Raw genomic sequence first — 21,433 nt, 5'->3', positions numbered from 1 at the left:
AGTACTCATGTAAAAATACAGAAGCTAGAAAACCAAAACTATGAAGCCAGTTCAGTGGAAATAACTATGGGATCCACAGTCCATAGACAGGAAAAAATAGGCTTTTCATTAAAAACACTGGTGATGTATTATTATTGAAATATAGCACAAACTAGGAGTTACAATAGTCTGAGGGAATGTTAAGATTGTTTATATGATTTCTTGTCCTGCGAAAGTAGACTATTAACTCACTTCAGCCTTGGACTTATCAGCCTTGGTCAAGGATCCAGAGATGCATTCATATGTATCTATCATTGTCTTGGTGGCCTCAACTAGAAAGCGTAACTTGGTTTTCACATGAGTGAAACAAGCCCTGTGAGTTACATAGAAAAGCTTTCATCATCAAGAGTCTGTCATCTCAAATTATCTTCAAGCACTGTGTGTACTTTGTTAAAAGTGTCCAGTCTTTTAAAGTGAACTATTTTTCTTACTACCGCTATCATAGGAACATGAATTATGTTGGAAGTTGTGGCTGAAAATACTAATAATCACCTCAGAAAACCCCGTTCTGCTACTCTAGACAAGGCTGTGGATATGGGAGAATTAGTTTTTCTAGGAGTTACTCTTGAACCATTTTGTCTCCTTTAAATTACTTCATGGCGCAAAATCATGGGTTAGGTTTTGCAGGCAAGTGTGTACAACAAAGAAACTACTTGCGTTCTGTCATTACATAAATGTTAATACATACAAGGTAGACCTCCATAATGAAAATTATTTTGCCCAGCAGGTAGATCATTAGAGTTCATTTAATAGTTTCAAATGACTGTTGTCTTAATAGCCATAAATGGCTTTTCCAGGTTCATCATGTTCAGGTTACATGCTCCTTGGAATCATCTTGTAAGGGGATTACCTATAAAGCTCTAAACAGTTCAAGCTCCACCTATCTCCGTGATTGCATCTCCCTCTATGAACCGGCATGAAGTCTAAGATCCACCGTCTCAAGTCCGGTTGGTGGGGATGAGGGAGAGGGCCTTCTTGGTGGTGGCCCCCTGTCTCTGGAATGTCTTCCCCAAGGAGATAAGGCAGACCCCATCATTCACCTCTTTTTTGTAAGAATTTGAAGACTTGGTGGTTTCTTCAGGCCTTTGAAAATGACTAGTCTCAAGCTCCAAGTCCCTAGACAGCAGTTAGGACTTCTTTTCCTCCCATTTTCTTTCTCTCTCTCTTTCTTTCGATTTTTTCTTTTTTAAACTTTGTAATTTGTAAATACTCAATAAAGATTTTTTTAAAAGACTTGGCCTCGTACTCTACCCGTTATCCCAATCCCCTGTCATCTGAGGGCATGTTCTTTTTCTTCCAGCCCAGACCTTTTGTATAGTCCTTTAATTGGCCCTGGAAATGAATGGCGTCGGTCTCCCAGTATGGCCATTGTTGAGACTGGTCCCTGCACTGTAGCATTCCACTGCACTAGCCTTGGCCCTGCCTGCTCAACAGTCTAGGCCCTTTATTGAAATTTTGGCCCCTGGTAGCTTACCTTGCACAAAAGAAGAGAGTGGAACTGGTTTTTAAATTGGCTTTAATGCATATGTTGTGTTAATAGTTTATACCTATGTTTTATGTTTCACATTGTATGTCCTTTATATTATTTTGCATATGTGGAAACAGCTCTTAGTCCCCTAGGGGAGATAGGGCGATATATAAATAAAGTTGTTGTTGTTATTGTTGTTGTTGTTGTTATTATTATTATTATTATTATTAGATTATTGACCAGCAATCAGATTATAAATGCACTTAAACTCTATTGTGTGGATTGACATATTTTTTGCAGATGAAAAGTTTCTCCATTAGTGCAATTGAAGTGAGGTGCAGTTGACGCTCTGTATTCACAGATTATGTATCTGTGGATTCAATCATCCAAAACTTGAAGATGATTGAAAAGGGGGAGGAGGGAACCAAAAAGCAAACCATGATTTTATTATTTAATATAACGGACACTATTGAATATAATAGAACTTGAGCCTCCATGGATCTTGGTATCCATTGAAACCAAACCCCAGTGAACACCAGGAGGCCACTGCTAAATTTTTCCAATCTGGATTCACACAAATGTTTTTGTTTGACACCAATCAATTTTCAATTCAGAAACAAGTTCTAAAATGTTCAAGCTAATATTGTGAATAATTTGCTAACAGAAACAAAAGGATTCACAATTACAGGCTATCAGCTGCACGTGCAAATGCAAACTCGCTTGCGAATGCAAACTCTGCCAGCATGGCAGCAGATCTGTGGTCATTGGCGAGCATTCCCACTTCTTTAAATGTGTCCAGTGATTTTAAATAAATCCAGAATGATTGTCATTGTCCCCTAGTGTGACTGCTATTTGATGCATTGTACAAGAGTACAAGGAGATAGCTATAATGAGAAACAATCTTCTCTTTCAAGGTTTTGAAATGCAAATGTTAATTTAGTTATGAGAATCATGATCACATTCATCTGCATTTAATGAAGTTCTGTTTTATAGGAACCATGGTCTGAGGGCCAGCCATTTTTTCTACTTGTCTCTAAATTCACCCTTTTGTGCGGGGGTTCCAGATTAATAATTTTGCTCATTAGCATGTATCATTGCCCAGGGATGATGGGGTAAAGCAGTGCTAGGTGAGGATGGATTTTTAATAGACAAAGGCATTAAGCAGATTCCTTGCTGATGTGTCATCTGCTCAGAAAAGTACTCCGCCATTGTTGGGGCATTATTATGGATAGCAGTACTGGTCTATTGTATTTTTTTGCCTGAGGTCATAGAAAAGATGGTGCTTTTCATAGTCCATGGACAAAAGATATTTAGATGGGCAGGCTAAGCTTTCTTCAACATCAACAAATGGAACACATTCTTTACCTGAAGCAAGCAGCAGTTATGCTTACACAAATACATGGGTATCTTCTTCAACACTTGGCTGTCTAACGAGGTTACTATACCTTTGCCTAATGGTAGAGCTGACACTGACACATATTTGCATGTTGACTATTGTTTGCCCATAAGTTTATTTTTATTACTTTTTGGAGGTGACGACTCAACTTGTTCTAAAATATTTTATGATCCTCAACACTGCACTATTGTAATACTAAGAAATACAAAGAAATCAGAGCAGTGTAATCCCTGTTTGGGCTACAGACAAAAAGGATGCAGCTGTTCAGTACTGATCCACACTTTCTTTCTGAAAATATGAAAGTAATTTTTAACATCTGAAAACTACTGTGGGGGTGGGCAAAACACATTTTGTGTTCTTCTTTGTGTGGTCTCAAGGTTTTCTAAAACTAACCTGGAATGATTTATCTACTGTTCCTGTTTACAGTTTGTCTACAGCAGGGGTCCTCAAACTAAGGCTCCGGGGCCAGATACGGCCCTCCAAGGTCATTTAAGCGGCCCTTGCTCAGGGTCAACCTAAGTCTGAAACAACAACAACAATCCTATCTCATCAGCCAAAAGCAGGCCCACACTTCCCATTGAAATACTAATAAGCTTATATTTGTTAAAATTGTTCTTCATTTTTGTATTATTTTTAAGTGTTTTTTGCACTAGAAATAAGATATGTGCACTATGCATAGGAATTTATTTATGTTTTTTTCCTTCAAATTATAATCTGGCCCTCCAAAAGTTTGATGGACTGTGACCTGGCCCTCTGTTTAAAAAGTCTGAGGACCTCTGGTCTACAGCAAGCCTGTTCAAACCAAAGTTGTTTTCTTTGGTAGGCTTTTACAGTTTTCAAAATAGTGTAAATGACCTGGAGTTTTCTCTTCTGTCATATTATCATTGGATAACTGTTGCAAGCACTTACCAATTACATATTTGTTAATTCAGAAGAAAGCCCAACCAGTCCCATAGAAACCTGTCCTGAGTAATTATCACTAAGGTAGCCACCTTAGAATATCCAGAGGCCACATTGAAAGTTAGATGCGATATACTGAATACCTTTCCTTTTCACATATATTTTGCAGAAGAATAGTTTAGTTCCTTGTTTTTTGCACTTTCTGACATTTCTGGATTCAAATGAGAGTTCATTCATATCAAACTTGGGTAGTACGACTAGATTTACTCCAGTGTTGTAATGCTTCGTTTTCAATCCCCCTAGAATCAGACCTCAGCTAGCAAAAGAGAAGATTGAAGGATGCCACATCTGCACATCTGTCACACCTGGGGAACCCCAAGTGTTCCTGGGAAAAGATAAAGCCTTCACTTTTGATTATGTATTCGATATTGAATCACAGCAGGAGGAAATCTACGTCCATTGTATAAACAAACTGATTGAAGGCTGCTTTGAAGGATACAATGCTACTGTGTTTGCTTATGGTCAGGTAAGCTCAATGCATGTTTCCACATGAACTGTTTGCTTTTCAATCATTGCAAACATTTCTCTGAAGTAAACAAAAAAGGAACTCATAAGGAAGGACTAGCTTCATTAAGCAAGGGTTTAATTTCACATTTTGGCAGAGGTGGAGAAAACTATATTTCAATTCGCGAGAAGTTAGCAACACTTAAAAGATTTATTTTTTGATATATTTCTGCAAAGCAACAGCATCTTTCAAGTACAGATGGACCATTAGTGAAGCAAGAATAACCATGTACTCCTGCTTGAATTGCAATGGTTCTTGTTTAAGAGTCCATCTCAGTCTGAGCAGAGCTTGGAGGCTGTTTTCTGAAAGTAATTATAGTTACAGGTCAAAGTATCATGAAAATATTTAGCTACCATTATGGTCATTCTCTGACCTAAATTCAGCTTTTGAGCTTTCATTGTCTGTTACTCATATTCTTTGACATAAAGCATAACTGTTCATAAGCACTATGCTTTTTTTTTTGCATATTACTAATGTTTGATCTCCTAAATGCAGACAGGAGCAGGTAAAACATATACAATGGGAACTGGATTTGATGTGAACATAATGGAAGAAGAACAGGGCATTATCCCACGTGCTGTAAAACACCTGTACAAGTGTATTGAAGAAAAAAAGCATGCAGCTATTAAACAAGGACTTCCTCCACCAGAATTTAAAGTGAATGCCCAGTTCTTAGAGGTATGTCTTCATAATTCAGTTATTTCCATTCACAAAGCTGTTAACAGATCGTAATTAGTATATATGTGATTCTAGCTGTCATATCGGTAAAGCTAATGTTAATTTAGTAGTCATGCAGTCACTATTACAATACTCACTTTTGCTTGGTTCCCAAATTAATTCTGCTAGTCTTTATATTTATTTATTTCAGGCAGGGAGGATAGGAAAGAAATGTATTTTTAGAATTAGAAGCCAATGCGTTGCGGAACATTTGTCAGGTAATACTTTTGCCAAAACAAGCTATCATCTAATCTAAAGCCAAGGAAAAATGTTTTGCTAATACAAGTCAATAAGTGGTCTCTTCACTTTATAGGATAGAGTTTTTGAGTTAGTTTTCTGAGAGTGTTGAGTTTAATTTCCACATTTGCAATTCTGTGAGGAATCAATTTTAACATGACTTTCTGCATAAGGAGTCTTAACAACAGTATTGAAGTTACAGATAGCTAAGCATCTGTAGCTTCTGGTTCAGATAACCAGACAGCTATGAAATTCCTGCCAAAGTTGGAATCAAATGTTTTATCTGGTCGGACTTGCAAATACCTATCACTCCTAAGTAAAGTACAGTATTAAAGCTTTACTTTAAAGCTTTCTGGCTAATATTTATCTATTGTAGAGGAGCATACAGGCATGCAAAACACACGGTTAAGTGCTTTGACTCCCCATAGGTCGAAGTTTGCTGAATGAATGCTTTTAGTGTTAATCATTTGCTATTTTGGGGGGAACAGAAGCCTAGTAAGCAAAACCAAATCTATTTACTGAAGGTACCTCAGCCTTTAAGTGCATAAGAACAATTTTATTTCTCAGACATCAGATATTCATTTGAATTAAGCTGCCCCCCCTTAATTTGTTAGGTTCAGTAATTTGTTTGAGGACAGAGGTAGAGCCATGTACATCTTTACTAAGAAAATACCCTCTAAGAAGTGTTTTAAGAAATAAAAACAAAGCAGAGTTCTGCTACACTTTTTTTTAAGAGAAAGGATCAGCAAATATATAGAATGAGCAAATGTATTAAAGCTATATTTGTACTCCCTAGTCAATAACAGAAAGGATTGCCAAGGTTAAGTGATAAGTGATTTGTACTCCTTAGTCAATAACAAAAAAGACTGGCAAGGTTAAATGTTGTGTTCCTCCACAGTCCTTTGATTTTTCTACATTTTGTTGTGCTACAACACAGAATCAAAATGGATTTCATTGTATTTTTACCATTTGATGTGTACAAGACACTCCATACTATGAATGTGTAGTATATTTTTGTTCATAATATTTATTCTTCTTTTATAAAACAATAAACATATCTAGTTCTCATTTCTTTCCTTGTTACATTGTATTAACAAAGCATTAGGTATCCTGTATTTTTTATTCTGTGTTCTGTTTTTGTCACTTGCCATCAACTGTTTTGGTCAAGCTTAATGCAGTATAGGTTGGTAATTGTGCAAAAAAAGTCCCTACTGATTAGTGTTGAGATACTGGTACATTGGCCCTCAAACCTCAGACCAAAGAAACCTGAACTAGCAATTGCCATCACAGCTTGTACAATAGGCATGGGCAAACTTTGGCCCTCCATGTGTTTTGGACTCTTAACTCCAGTAGGTTGTTAGGAATTGTGGGAGTTGGAGTCCAAAATATGTGGAGGGCTGAAGTTTGTCCCTGCCTGTTGTACGATGATCTTATCTTTGCATTAGTAATAGTATACATACCTATTGAAAGAATCAAGTTGCATTGAGTGCCCTTCCAAGGTTAATGGGAAGGAATAAGCACGTTGTTCTTTGCTACAGCCTGCGGTTACATTGTCAAGGGCTGATTAAGGAAATTCTCCTGCTGCCTCAGCATTTCCCTTGCAAAAGTCTGAACAGTATTTGCATGACAGTTTTGTTCTTTGGGGAGAAGGAATGTAGAAAAATTCCAGGAGAAGGAAGACCTGAAGGCCTTTACAGAAATCTTTACCTATCTTTTACGCCCCCCCCTCCCAGTTTTTAACAATATGTCCTTGTGCCCTCCTTCTCTCTCTGTGTGTGTATGTGGCAATTAAGTCCTATTAGGATGTTCTTCTATCTTTGTTGAGGATTTTTAAAAAAAATGGATTTAATCTTCATTGGTTAAGGACTATCCTGCCTGCATTATATTATCAACTTTTTTTCTCTGCCTTCACATTTTCTTGAAAGTTTACATGTCTTTTTTGGATTATGCTTTTACCCAAAAGGCATGCATCATTTTGTTTGTCTTGAATTGTATTGAAGTTGGCTGTGCACCTTAATTTTACTCTCTTTTTCCTTTCTAAATTAGCTTTACAATGAAGAAGTACTTGATCTCTTTGATACAACACGGGATATTGATGCGAAGAACAAAAAATCAAATATCAAAATCCATGAAGATTCAGCAGGAGGAATATATACAGTGGGAGTCACAACGCGGACTGTTAATGCAGAATCAGAGGTATTTTATTTATTTATTTATTTATTTATTTATTTATTTATTTATTTGCTGTATTTGTATATCGCCCCTCTCAGCCTTCCAGTGACTCGAGGTGATTTACAAGGCAAAATTCAATACTATAGAAACACAAGTACAATATAAAAAGCATTAACATCCATAAAATCATAACAATAACAATAAAACATAAATCAACAAATTCTCATTAAAAAAACATTGTCCAGTCTCATCGTGTAGTTGTTCCAATTCCTATGTCCGTTACTCAATATTTGCAAATGCTTGCTTGAATAGCCATGTCTTGCTCGAATAGCCACACTGGCAATCTTCAGGAGGAATCTGAAAACCTGGTTATTCCAATGTGCCTTCAGTGATTGAATGTAAGATACTCCCTGACCAAAAACTTTGCACAAAATGACCTCAGTGGCACTTTTTCTTATGGTTCGTGCAATTAAATCCTTCCTCCCGGATCCTCCTCTCGATGTTTGACATTGTCCTATTTCCCAGTGTTTTAAAATTTTATCCTGAATTTGGCCCGGCCCAGCAAAATCTTTTGTGTTTTAATGTCTGATTTTATATTGTTGTGTCATTTATTATATTGTTTTGCATTTCATGTATTTTATTTTTTGGTTTTATTATGTTTTTGTATTATATTGTTGTGTATTGTACTGATGGGCGTGGCCTCATGTAAGCCGCACCGAGTCCCCCTGGGGGAGATGGAGCGGGGTATAAATAAAGTTTATTATTATTATTATTATTATTATTATTGTTATTATGTCTTGAGTATCTGCACAGAATAACACTATTCGCATTCCTAATACAGATAACTAAAAGTCAGTGTAGCCAGCCTTCCATATCCACATATTTTTCAACCAATTATATATACTGAATACAATTTTACTGTGCCATTATATATAATGAGAGGTGAGCATTCACAAATTTTGGTATCAAAAGGTGCCGTAGTGGTGGTTCTGAAACCAAACCCCAGTGGATATCAAGCGCCCTCTTTATCTGTCAAAATATGTGATAGACAGTGTATATTACATTTTTTTCCATTTTTCTAGATCCATTGTTTCTTTTCCTCTCTACCTTTTCATCTCCCAACAGTATGCCCACAGAGTAAAGAGATCATGTTTAGGGAATGAATGTATTTTTGGTTTAGGGAATGAATGCATTATGAGATGGGGTTGTTGTTTCTAGTTTCTTTGAAACATTTGAAACTCACCCTCCATTGCTTTGACTCATTGCCCTTTATACTCTTTCTCTGGTTGTTACTGCTGTGGCATTAAATATTCAGAGCCACTCTTACAGGGAACAAAAGGAGGGACGATACAAAGGCACACTCTGCCAGCATGCCTTTGGTCACTATAACAACATAAAGCAGCATTCCTTTCAGTGAAATTGGGTTGGTTTCTGCAGTCCATGAACTTAGCCCAATTTGATATATGTTTGGTGTTATTATTTACTCCCCCTGTTTTGGGCATATGCATTTCTCTGTATGCTTTCTATGAGCATAAAAGAGCAGGTACCCCTTCCCTTTTATTAATGCTCTTCTGATAGAACATATATTCTATAACTTTTGATAGCAGGTGAGTCTTTCAAAAATGCACTTTTCTGAGGTACAGATATTATTAGTGGTTTAGAGGGATATCCTTTGAAGACCTTGTTCAGTTTTATGTGTGTTTCATGGTACTGGGAAAAATGTGACAATATTTTTTTTACTACCAACGAGTTATTCTAATATGGCGAGTAGTTAGGCTTGTGGTATGCATTCACATGCACATTTAAAAAATAGTAATATTTAGTCCTTTCCTCCCTATTTTGTACAGATGATGCAGTGTTTGAAGCTGGGCGCTTTATCTCGAACCACTGCCAGCACTCAAATGAATGTCCAGAGCTCCCGCTCCCATGCAATCTTCACTGTACACTTATGTCAAACTAGAATTTGTTCCCCAATTGATGCAGTAGGTATCCTAGGTCTATCGTCTTTGTGTGTGTGTGTGTTTTGGGTGTAGGTGGGAGGTGGCACTTTTGGAAATAACTCTGAAGCATGTGAAACTTAGGTGAATGTTATTGGAATGGTAGCAGAACCATTTTGATTGATAGACTGAAGAAATCTAGCCTTTTCCCCCAATCAGAAATCCAAATGTTTTTTATGTGCTGCCGTCTCATATTATATTGGTTCTGTGGAAGCCATAGCAATGCCAGGGTGACTTCAGATGATCCGTATCTCTGATTCTGTGCCCACCATTGTTGGAGTTTTGCTGGCAAAATAGAGAGTTGTGCATTGGTTCTATCCGCATAACTAAAATCTTATTGGGTTATCCCACTGGCCCAAAACTCTGCAATGTGTAAAACAATATAACTTCAGAGTCCAGAATGACTGTCACCAGGAGAATCCAGAACTGCTGGTCCAGAAAAAGTTATCTCAGAAAACTAAGTATGGCATTCCTACTGAGGCTACCAAATTTGCTTTTATTTTACAGTTTGGGGTCTAGGTTATCTGCAGGGCTTTTTTCCCCATATGAATATGTCTGGAGTTCGAGCTCTGAAAGAGATTTCCTTCCTTCCCATCACTTTCAGAGACACTATTATCATGACGTTAATTAGAGTTTGTGAGTTTATTTTCAAGTTGTCTGTCGACTTACGCCACGAATATCATAACTTTTATACCTTGATTTTTCCTTCCTAGAGGTAAAGCTCAAAGCAACTTACAATTTTAAATTAGTACAGTGTAATTGAAATATCCAAAGGATTAACGTTCAGATAGAACTAAACAATTATCAAACATACACTTTAAATGTAGTATTAAAATTAAAATAGTATAATTGCAACATAAGTACATCTGGTTCTGAATTAACTTCGTAGGGAAAACAGACTGCCTCATTTCTTGTTCTTCTGCCTGCAGTGAAGTTGATTTTCTTTTGCTTGTTAGTTTTTTTATGGATCCCTAGGATGTTTTTGTGATGTATCTGTTTTAATCTGTTTGCATCCATTATCATTTTTGTAATCTGCCTTGCATCCTAGGGTGGGAAGGAAAGGGACAATATTTTGTTATCATTATCATTGTCATTATTATTATAATATGCTCATAAAGAAAATCAATTTAAAAATTATCCTACTCAAATAGTAATAAACTTGTCACAGTTGTTAAAGTATTCAACTGTCTTTCAGTATAGGTCTGGTGAAAAAAATACTGTTTGACTAATACATTTCCAAGTATTGTGGTTAGGACTAGTTTAGTTAGGGAAATTAATGTTGGGTATAAAATGGTGTCTTCATGAGAGCTGTATCTTATCTCCACTCTTGGTTTGACCTCTTTTCTTCCACATACACTGGTTTTAATTCAAACTAATGGTATTTATGTGTCACCCAGATTGGATTATGTCCAGTCACATGTTTTGTTCCCAGCATACATGGGAATACTCACATACTCAAATAGCCTTTAAAGATACCTTACTTTGATCATGTAGATCCAGTCAAAGAGAGAAAAAAGTTGATTGATCTGCCCTTGCTTTTATCTCAGCTAGGAAAGCAAGTAATACTATGGCAAGTAAGACTGTATTATACTTGGAAGAACAACTAGTCCAAAATTAATAAAAGAGGGCCTACTTAATTTTAATGTTCTCATTGTATGGCTAATTCTTAATACAGGTAATGACAGAGGAAGGAAGCCTTGCTCTCAAGGGGTTAAAATGTGAAGACAAACCACACCATCCTATTCATAACCTGCATGTTTGGGTTGCTTTTAAAATGCCATTTGATTTGATTTGAAATTCATCAATTTCTTTTCCTTGGATGTAAGTATATGTCTGAGACATTAACTTTGGTTTAAATGGATTTAAAATTTTAAAAAATCCATTTGAGAACAAATTAGGACAGTCATGGGAGTGGAAGGCTTCTGACTTGCATTGTACTTAATTATTATCATGAAATGTTCATTAGCCTCTGGCAGTATATGTGTTTCAGTTGTGAAAACTGTGTGCTCAACAGATAATTTGTATGTCTTCATTTTCCATGATAGCTGTTGTGTAAGTATTTTCCCATTTAGAATTAATTTCTGTTGATACACATAATTCAAATCAAATCAAATGGCATTTTGGTCACCTTCTTCTTAAATGTACATGAATACGTATTCCACATTCTTTTTCTCTAATGACAGCTGAAACACGTACAGATTCTGTTCATCCCAGGGCATCAGGTTTTTAAAGAAAGCTTAAAGTTTTTAAAGACAGGGATGGAAATCCTGCATCCCTCCAAATGTCTACAACTCCCTCAACATTATATAGAATTGATGGGAACTACAGCTCTGGAACATCTCAGAAGTTGTGTGTTCCCACCCTGAGGTCTGAGAAGCCTGATTTCCCATGACATATGCTTAACATGGTGTGGTCTGTTCTGTTTGTTCTTTTTCAGTGCATTGATTTCTAGTCTGTATTGCTAGCTTGTCTCAGAAATTCAGGGGAGATATTTTCTTTTACCACTATTTTTCTTTTATCACAAGGGAGTGCAGTGGAGTATTATTTATGTACCACTTTAAATTTTTGATTACTGCTGAGATAAACACATTCTTATAGTTTTCATGTGATGGCTGAGAAATCTAATAATTGTGAAATTACCCGATCAAGAGTATAACCAGGCCACCAGCATAAAATGCTCCCTTTACTTATTATAATTATACTACTACTATATTTTACCAAATCTAAGGCACACTTTCCCTCCCAATGGGCCTGTGGTGGTACAATAGGTTAAACCCTTGTGCTGCTAAACTGCTGACCTAAAGGTTGTCAGCTCAAATCTGTGGGACATTACCCATAGCTCCTGTCAACCTAGCAGTTCAAAAACATGCAATTGTGAGAAGATAAATAGGTACTGCTTTGGTGGGAAAAGGCAAAAGATGCTCCGAGTAGTCTTGCTGACCACATGACTAGGAGGTAACAACGCAGGCTCCTTTGCTTGAAAATGGAGAAGAACATCTCCCCAGAGCCAGAGCTGAGCACTGTCTCCAGTAGCCGGAAATAAAAAAAAGAGAAGCCTTTGCCTTGTCAGTGTTTCTGTGTCTCATTATATGTGACTGTAAGGCACTGAATATTTGCCTATGTCTGATGTAAATGCTATAATCAACTCTGAGTTCCCAGGGGAGAAGGGCAGAATTGTAAATAAAGTGTATTGTTGTTGTTATTATTATTATTGACGCAAAAGCACAGTATGTCACAGCAAACAAGATCTATATGCTGGATTTCATATGTATGTATGTATGTATGCATGTATGTATGTATTATAGGGGCTCCATAAACAGGGTGCACCTTAAATTTGATGACACTTTGCATTTATCAGTTTGTTTGTTTTTTTAAACCATCTTACCAAGGAAGGAGGAGGAGAGGCCTCAGCCCCTCTCGATTGACACCCAGAGCAGCTCACTACATTAAGAAAAAAAATTATAGTCTACAACATATAAATATTAGAATTAAACCTGCAAGCCATTCAAATAATGTAAAATGCTTAGAAACTGTTAAAATAATTAAAACACTGGCTTACTCTTTAAAAAAAATCTTCCTTAAAACAGTACTGTATATTCATCTGATTACAACAAAAATGATACTATAACAGCTGCACAAGGAAACTGGAGGTTATTGAAAGATCACCACCTCACTGTCTGAATAAGGATGAAGGTTATATAATTGGGTCTATGCTGTTGTAGTATGTAGTCAATAACTTTCAGGATGTAATTTAATTTTTTCCTCAATTTTCCTTTCATCTCCTCTTTTGGCTTGGAATTGTACAAAACTCTTCTTATTAGTTTCTCTTTGATCCGAATAAAGATATTTCTAACAGTCCAAGTTCCTCTGAAAGGTCTTTCTTTCCAACAAAGGAGAAAAAAAGCTGTTAAAAAAGCCATTAAGAAATAATGTATAAGGCAGAAATGTGGGAATTACCTTTTACAAAATAATGGTCTCATGTGTGATCACCTGCAATTAGCATGTTACAGAGTCTATTTACTGCATTTCTCAATACACGGGACTATTTTTAAAACATTCCCACTGTGTAGTTTTAAAGATGTTACTTTTTTCTTTTCAGGACAACGTGACAGATAATAGAATAATATCAGAGTCATCAGAGCTGAATGAATTTGAAACACTTACGGCTAAGTTTCATTTTGTGGATCTGGCCGGGTCTGAGCGGTTAAAGCGTACAGGAGCCACCGGAGAGAGAGCAAAAGAAGGCATATCTATCAACTGTGGACTAGTAGGTTTTTTTCTTCTGTCTTGCCAGTTAACCCAGTTAATTAGTAAGCTCTTTGAAGCAGAAAGTTACATTTCTTTTGCTGCCTTTGTTCTCAGTCCTTTATGGCCAAGAAGAGATGAAGTCTCTATCTACATCATCTTTCCCTTGATACCCTATCACCGTCCTGTACAAGATTCGGGCCTATGACCCTAACTATATCACTTTTCTTCTTCTATATGATTTTTTAGTATCTTTGTCTGATAAAGAAGCTAGTGAGCTTTAGAATGATTGGGCCCTGCTCAGGCATGTAGCCGGGGGGGGGGGGGGGGCTTGAGAGGCTTCAGCCCCTCCCCCCGAAATTCTCATGATGGTCCACAAGAAGGCCTTACTGGTGCATTATTTAAACTGTTATGTTTATTCATATCATGATCTGATCACCATACTCAATATATCTCATATGCATGGAGGTATTGGGGTAACAATACAAAAGGTTTACTAGGGTAGACCCTCTTTCACTCAGACTCAGCCTCCTCCCCCAAATCAAAATTCTGGCCACGGGCCTGGCCCTGCTGCATTAGCTGCTAATGTGGGTCCAATCTGGCATCCTGAGCCCAGGGACGTGGGATGGCAGTCAAGACAGCTGTGGTCAGTTCATTAGGCAACAGCTCAGCTGTCTTGACAGCTCTAAGCCAAGGATTTGAGCTTTCCTTCGACTTTGTTTAACCCAGGAAAGGTCTGCATTAAGGTGGATCAGTTCCATGCAGGATTTAGCCACAGGGGGTTGAGCCACTTGGAAAGTGATTTAAGTGGTCAGTATAGATGAGCTCCTGGTGTGATGTATTTTGCGCCCTATGATAGGACATACACAAAAGCATCACCACAGTTTGTGGTAAAGCTGATTAATGATTGCAATAGAAAGACCAGCAAAAGATTTTAGATCTTTCTTGGACATTCACTACTACTAAATATTTAGGGAAAAACCAATATATTTGCAATTCTGATTATAGCAGTTGATGCTAGATTATGCAGATGGCAGTTTGCTCTCTAACTAAAATTGGCAAAGAATTTTCAAATTCCTGTTTCAAATCCAAAATTTGGACTAAATTCACAAGCTGTGAGGAACTTACTGTGGTTACATATTAAGAAGTTAAACTATGTTTAAGAATATTGTAAGGATGGGGATAGAGACACAGAATTCACACAGTCTTACAGGTTGCCACTGAGTCCCTAAGCCTAGTTAATTGCTGTTCATATTGCATCTGAAGATACCAGTTAACATAGCAAAGCAAAGATGATTAACATCCCTGTCAGCAAGCACTGTACTTTCATCTTATGAAATATTTAAGCTTTACATAATACTGTATTTTTTTCAGCTATCCACTCCATTATAATGCCTCTAAATGTGTGCAGTTTCCTACTGGTACTAACTCTTCATGTATTTAATAGAGGCCGATTTGAAACTTACTGGCATGCAGTATATTGAATTAGAACCATGATGATATAATATGAAGTTGTTTTGCAGCTGAGGTTTTTTTTTTTTTTTACAAATCAAACCTTAATATGGAAAATACAAATGTGTATGACAGCCTTGTTAGGGTCATGTACTTGCAGCTGAGAACAGTGTGCACAGTTGAAGATTTGATGGTCTCCTGACTCATCTAGTAAGCAAGCCATTTCTGAAATGAAACAATGACTTGACTTCTTGGCAATGAGAAGTACTGCATTGGAAAAAAAAACATCGTGCAATTCTTCTAAGCATATTGCCTCACACACCCTGTCTAATGTATCAAATGCTTGACAATAACATTCCTGATTCTGTCAGTGCCTGCGTATACCTGTTTGATTTTTAATTTAAATCTCTTTTTGTAAATTCTCTAGTTGGCACTGGGAAATGTAATAAGTGCACTGGGAGATAAGAGTAAGAAGGTTACCCATGTACCATACAGAGATTCAAAATTAACTCGACTATTGCAAGACTCTCTTGGAGGAAACAGGTATGGGCAAGAACTCAACATTGTATGAAACTGTGTTTGAAAAAGGAATGATTAAAAAAAACTTTCATTAATTTGCTATTGCTGAGATTAAGGTATATTAAGATAACAGAAATTTAAAACTTCTATAGATTTTTCTATAGCTAGATTAAAATAGCTAGTTTTTAAATATCTCATTGGAGAAACAAATAATTGTGTCATAATTCACTTCTGAATGCTGAATAACTTGAGAAATGATGTTTCTTATTCCACATAAATGATTGTAATTTACTCTTTAAAAAACCCATTAAATAAAAGAATCTGATGGTGAAAACAGACTTAAGTAAACGAACTGCAAGAATGAATACCGGTTGAATATTTATTATCCAGAAATATAAAATTGAAAATTGTCCACAGGAGTGGTTGAAATTGGAACAGCTTTCTTTTCTGATAGTTTAATACAAACATTGTGTCATTCACAACATTATTTAAATTATTAAATGTTTTGTATAAAATTACCTTAAAAGTATGTGTATAAGGTTTACCTGAAACATAAATGAATGGTGTGTTCCTGTTGAAACCTCATGCTAAATATGCCTGCTTTGTATTCTTGATTCTCTATAGTTTTAGTGAGTATAGGAAACAACGGGGGATATTTGTTGCTTTACTACACTGGTTCCCAACCTTTTTTTGATCAGGGACCACTTTGACCAGGGATCACTCTCCAACATTAGAAGCAAAAGGATTACGAATCAGTTTTTGGTCAACTTTAGATTCGGTTTGGTTATTTGAAGTGCTGATTCAGAAAACTGCATTGGATAAACACATCAGCTCTAGTTTCTGCTACAGAACATATGCCATCCAGTCAGGCCAGTAGCCGGGGGGGGGGGGGGGGCTTGAGGGGCTTCAGCCCCCCCCCCCCCAAATTCTCAGGGTGGTCCGTGAGAAGGCCTTACTGGTACATTATTTAAACTGTTTATTCATATCATGATCTGATCACCATGCTCAATATATCCCATATGCATGGAGGTATTGGGATAATAATACAAAAGGTTTGCTAGGGTAGATCCTGAGCCCCCCCCCCTGAATCAAACTCAGCCCCCCCCCCCAAATCAAAATCCTGGCTATGGGCCTGCAACCAGTAGTCACCATCTTCTCGCCCACAGAAAACCGTATTTAATAATCTAGAGCTGATGTGGTAGTAGTAATCTTTTGTGGGTAGTCAGCCCTTCTCCTCTCAACATTCCTGTTGCTTCAGCACTGTAAGAGAGTTTTGTGACACCAGTCGCTCTCATTGCCGCATGCTTTCAAGGCAACAGTGTAGTGATAGTGAGGCTGCGGACCATCTTTCATTCTTGCGGACCACTGGTGGTCCATGGACCACAGGTTGGGACCCACTGCCTTACAAAGATCATTTTATAATTTGGCAGTGGAAGTTGCAGAGAAATAAGCTACAGATACTAGACAAAAACTGTAGAATAAGAGCCATGTTATGTTGGGTTACATTACAGTGGGCCCTAAATTTAGAAGAGCCAGCCATCAGCTCTTCTATCCAGAATGTATTATTTTTATATTGTGCAAGCTTTTTGATTATTATAGAAATAAAACATAAAATTAAAGGCAAGCTTGAAATATAAATGATTACCATTCCAGGTATTACAAATTTAAATATTTGTGAGGTAACGTAAGTACTGATGCATGCTGTTTAATAATATGGATAGGTAAACAGACATCACTTAACATAGTCTTGTTTAAAAGGAAGGTGGAGAATTTCAGGAACAGTCACAAAACCTATTGTGAAGTGTTATACACAAAATGCAGTGCTTTGTAAGCAAAAAAATGATATGGGAAAAGCTAACAGGGAGAAATGAGGAAATGTGGTCTGGAATAATGAAATATGCTAAGGGCACGTCACGAGAATTAATTCCACGAAGTAGCACATCAAATTATGGATTCTCTTTGGGATGCTTTATAATTTGCTCTTAAATTTGGGCAGTGTTTTAGTTATCAGCATTTCCAGTTATATGCAATACCAATCCCTATTGCTAAATGCATTCCTTTTAGTGCTTGGATGACATTCTAAGGCAGTGGTTCTCAACCTTTGGTCCTCCAGGTGTTTTGTACTTCAGTGCCCACAATTCCTAACAGCTATTAAGATGGCTGGGATTTCTGGAGAACTAAAGGAGAATTAAAGGTTGTGAACCACTGTTCTCAGGGATATGGCTAACATTTACATAGTTTAATAAGGCTAAGTTTAGGTAAAGTTCTGTATACCTGTGTTGCCTGCTATAGCTGCCCCTCAGCAGCTTTTATGAGGACAGAGATATAGGAGGTCAGTTCTCATCTTGGGTAGAATCCATCAGAATCCATGGTTTATGATTATTACAATTTTAGCAGTATATTCAGTATTTTTGCTTTTTCAGAGATAATTTTATGGAAACAGTGGGTGAGGTAATTTGTTTTGGATTTTTAAAAAAATATCTGAAATTATTTCAGAGATAAATAAAAATGGTCAGTTGCCTCTGTAGCTAAGGATTCAACCATCCATGGTTTGAAAATATTCCAAAATCAAAACAAAGTCTTATAAAAAGCAAACCTTGGTGTTTTTATAAGGGATGACATTTTACTTCATTCAAATATTTCATTATCAATTGGATGATGGTCCTGGAACCAAACCACAGCTGATACCAGGGGCCCACAGTAATTTCAAACATGTTAATGAACTTTTGGAGTCTACCTCCCCCCTCTTTATTATGGCACATAGTACCTTTCTCACTTGATTTGAGAGTTTTCCTTGAGTAATAAAACTGAATTATGTTGGTTCCTTTTGCAGCCAAACAGTCATGATAGCATGCGTAAGCCCTTCAGACAGAGATTTCATGGAAACACTGAACACTCTAAAGTATGCAAATCGAGCACGAAATATCAAAAACAAAGTGATGGTCAATCAGGACAGAGCTAGCCAGCAAATTAATGCACTGCGGAGTGAGATCACTCGACTTCAGATGGAATTAATGGAGTACAAAACGGTAAAATTTAATAATGTTTGTATATATTTTTGTATTTGTCTACTTGGATGAGTCTTTGCTTTTTTGAGTTTTCATTGTTGATGATGGTGCTTGTTTAAGCTATTGCAAGTAGCTTCATTTAACGTTTGATATTGCATTTGATAATCTAGTTTTCATGTACTTATTTAATTGCCTTGTATGTGAAAGACCTATGATATAAGCCAGGGGTCCTCAAACTTTTTAAACAGAGGGCCAGGTCACAGTCCCTCAAACCATTGGAGAGCCGGATTATAATTTGAAAAAAACATGAATGAATTCCTATGCATATTGCACATATCTTATTTGTAGTGCCAAACCACTTAAAAACAATACAATAATTAAAACAAAGAACAATTTTAACAAATATAAATTTATTAGTATTTCAATGGGAAGTGTGGGCCTGCTTTTGGCTGATGAGATAGGATTGTTGTTGTTGTTGTTGTGTACTTTTGAGTCATTACAGACTTAGGTTGACCCTGAGCGAGGGCCGGGTAAATGACCTTGGAGGGCTGCATCCGGCCCCCGGGCCTTAGTTTGAGGAGCCTTGATCCAAGCATTGAATAAAACATGTATCAGAATCTCCAAGCCAGTATGGTAAATGGCCATGTTTGCTGAATAATTGTGGGAGATGTAACTCTTTCAGGCTCTGAGCCACCATCATCAAGGTCATCATTTGTGCAGAGAAATGGTATTTGTTTCTCAGATGGTTTTTAAAAATCCAACATGCATCAAAGTTTGTGAGTAACTGCTTTGTTTGGAGTAGGCTACATAATTAGCTAATTCTATAGTCTTGTCTAGAGGTGACTGCAGCTTCAAGATTGCCAGAGGACCTTCATCTTCAAAAGATTATTTTATTAACTTAGGTTTCAAAGGCAATTCTGCATATTCAACAAAGGAAGGCATAGCTGGTTATTTCTGCAAGATTGTTATCAAAGTGATACAAGAAATTAGGTGCACAGGTGGCATTTAATCCCTTTGTATGCTGTTTGAATTATATAAATTATATAGCACCTGAATGATTGTACACATGGTTGTATTCAATGCATTGGTAGAAGCAAGGCTGATGTTTGTTAGATGCTTTTTCATCAGAGATTAAAGGACTCCAGATAATGCATCTCACAAGTTGAGTCAGTTGGAAAACCTTACAAACATGGTATGGAATATCAGAGAATCATAGAGTTGAAAAGAGACCTAAAGGTCTGTCTAGTTCAGTGAAGCCTCCGCTCAACTTGTACAAATGAACAATATCTGCCCCCATCAGATAATACAATGTTAATCCACTATATCTCCTTTGAACTGGATTATATGAGTCTACGTTTTCATAACAACCAGTTCAGAGCAGATAATCTATATTTTATATGGCAGTGTCGAAGGGATTCTGATACTGGAGAGGTTTGTCTCAAGATACACTGTTTCACTTTAGGTTACTTCTTCCACCACACCCATAATATTAAATGAATATAAAGAAAGGGACTGTGAAATTATGGAATGTCATTTTATAGTTCAATAGTAATCTTGTAACATCATTAGTTTTGTGCACAGGATCCCTATGCTTGGTATTTCCAATGTAATTGAAATCAATTACATTGCATCATCTATATTTGAGAAGATTCTTGAGAAGTTTCTTAAGAGCTATGAAGAGGTACAGTTTAGCCTGTGTGTCTCGGGATCATGTCTCTTGTTATAAATGCTGTAATTCAGATTTTAGTTGTTAGTAATACGATAAGAACATTTTGCAGGTAGGTGAAGAATGATGATGGTACATCTGTGCAATTGTAATTTTCCTTTTTGAGCCCAGTGAAATACTAAATTGACAAACCTCCTAGATTTCAGTTTTAACAATTGTTAGGACTGGCCTTTAGTAAGTGAGAAAATAATTTTATTTATCTTCTCATAGGGTAAAAGGATTATAGATGAAGAAGGTGTTGAAAGTATTAATGACATGTTTCATGAAAATGCCATGCTACAAACAGAAAATAACAACCTGCGAGTCAGGATAAAGGCCATGCAAGAGACGATCGATGCACTCAGAGCCCGAATCACACAACTTGTGAGCGATCAGGCCAATCAGGTCCTTGCCAGAGCAGGTAATGTGTTCTGTTCTTTCAAAGAATGGTTGTGTGAATTAAAATCTATAGGGACTGGTCTGGAATATAGATAAGTATATAGAGGGAGCCCCCAGTGGCGCAGTGGGTTAAAGTGCTGAGCTTGTTGACCGAAAGGTCACAGGTTCGAATCCGGGGAACGGCGTGAGCTTCTGCTGTCAGCCCCAGCTTCTGCCAACCTAGCAGTTTGAAAACATGCAAATGTGAGTAGATCAATAGGTACTGCTGTGGCGGGAAGGTAACAGCGCTCAATGCAGTCATGCCAGCCACATGACCTTGGAGGTGTCTACGGACAACGCCAGCTCTTTGGCTTAGAAATGGAGATGAGCACCACACCCCAGAATCGGACACGACTGGACTTCATGTCAGGGGAAAACCTTTACCTTTACCTATATAGGAAGATATAAGAAGGAGGAACCAAGTTCCAACATACTTTGTGCAGTTCTTAAGCAAATTCCTTGAATCAATAGTAGGAGATCCATTGAGATGCTTCTGTATCCACTAGGACAGTGGTTCTCAACCTGTGGGTCCCCGGGTGTTTTGGCCTACAACTCCCAGAAATCCTAGCCAGTTT

At 37.1% G+C, this 21,433-nt stretch overlaps 1 protein-coding gene across 11 annotated transcripts in view; it reads left to right on the top strand.

The window, feature by feature from the left end:
- Positions 1–21,433, top strand: part of KIF21A (kinesin family member 21A) — a 127,296-nt gene that overhangs the window by 38,465 nt on the left and 67,398 nt on the right. For all 11 annotated transcript variants that reach the window (XM_060778404.2, XM_060778403.2, XM_060778409.2 and 8 more), the window contains exons 2-9: positions 4,107–4,329; positions 4,864–5,046; positions 7,369–7,518; positions 9,342–9,476; positions 13,591–13,758; positions 15,616–15,731; positions 18,541–18,736; positions 20,652–20,841. In XM_060778404.2, coding sequence (XP_060634387.2) covers positions 4,107–4,329; positions 4,864–5,046; positions 7,369–7,518; positions 9,342–9,476; positions 13,591–13,758; positions 15,616–15,731; positions 18,541–18,736; positions 20,652–20,841 — 1,361 coding nt within the window. The remainder of the gene's footprint in view (positions 1–4,106; positions 4,330–4,863; positions 5,047–7,368; positions 7,519–9,341; positions 9,477–13,590; positions 13,759–15,615; positions 15,732–18,540; positions 18,737–20,651; positions 20,842–21,433) is intronic.

Source organism: Anolis sagrei, chromosome 5 (assembly GCF_037176765.1).
Source record: "Anolis sagrei isolate rAnoSag1 chromosome 5, rAnoSag1.mat, whole genome shotgun sequence".
NCBI classification, from domain to species: Eukaryota; Metazoa; Chordata; class Lepidosauria; order Squamata; family Dactyloidae; genus Anolis; species Anolis sagrei.
Note: the sequence above shows the minus strand (reverse complement) of the source record. Positions and strands in the feature narration are given on the sequence as shown.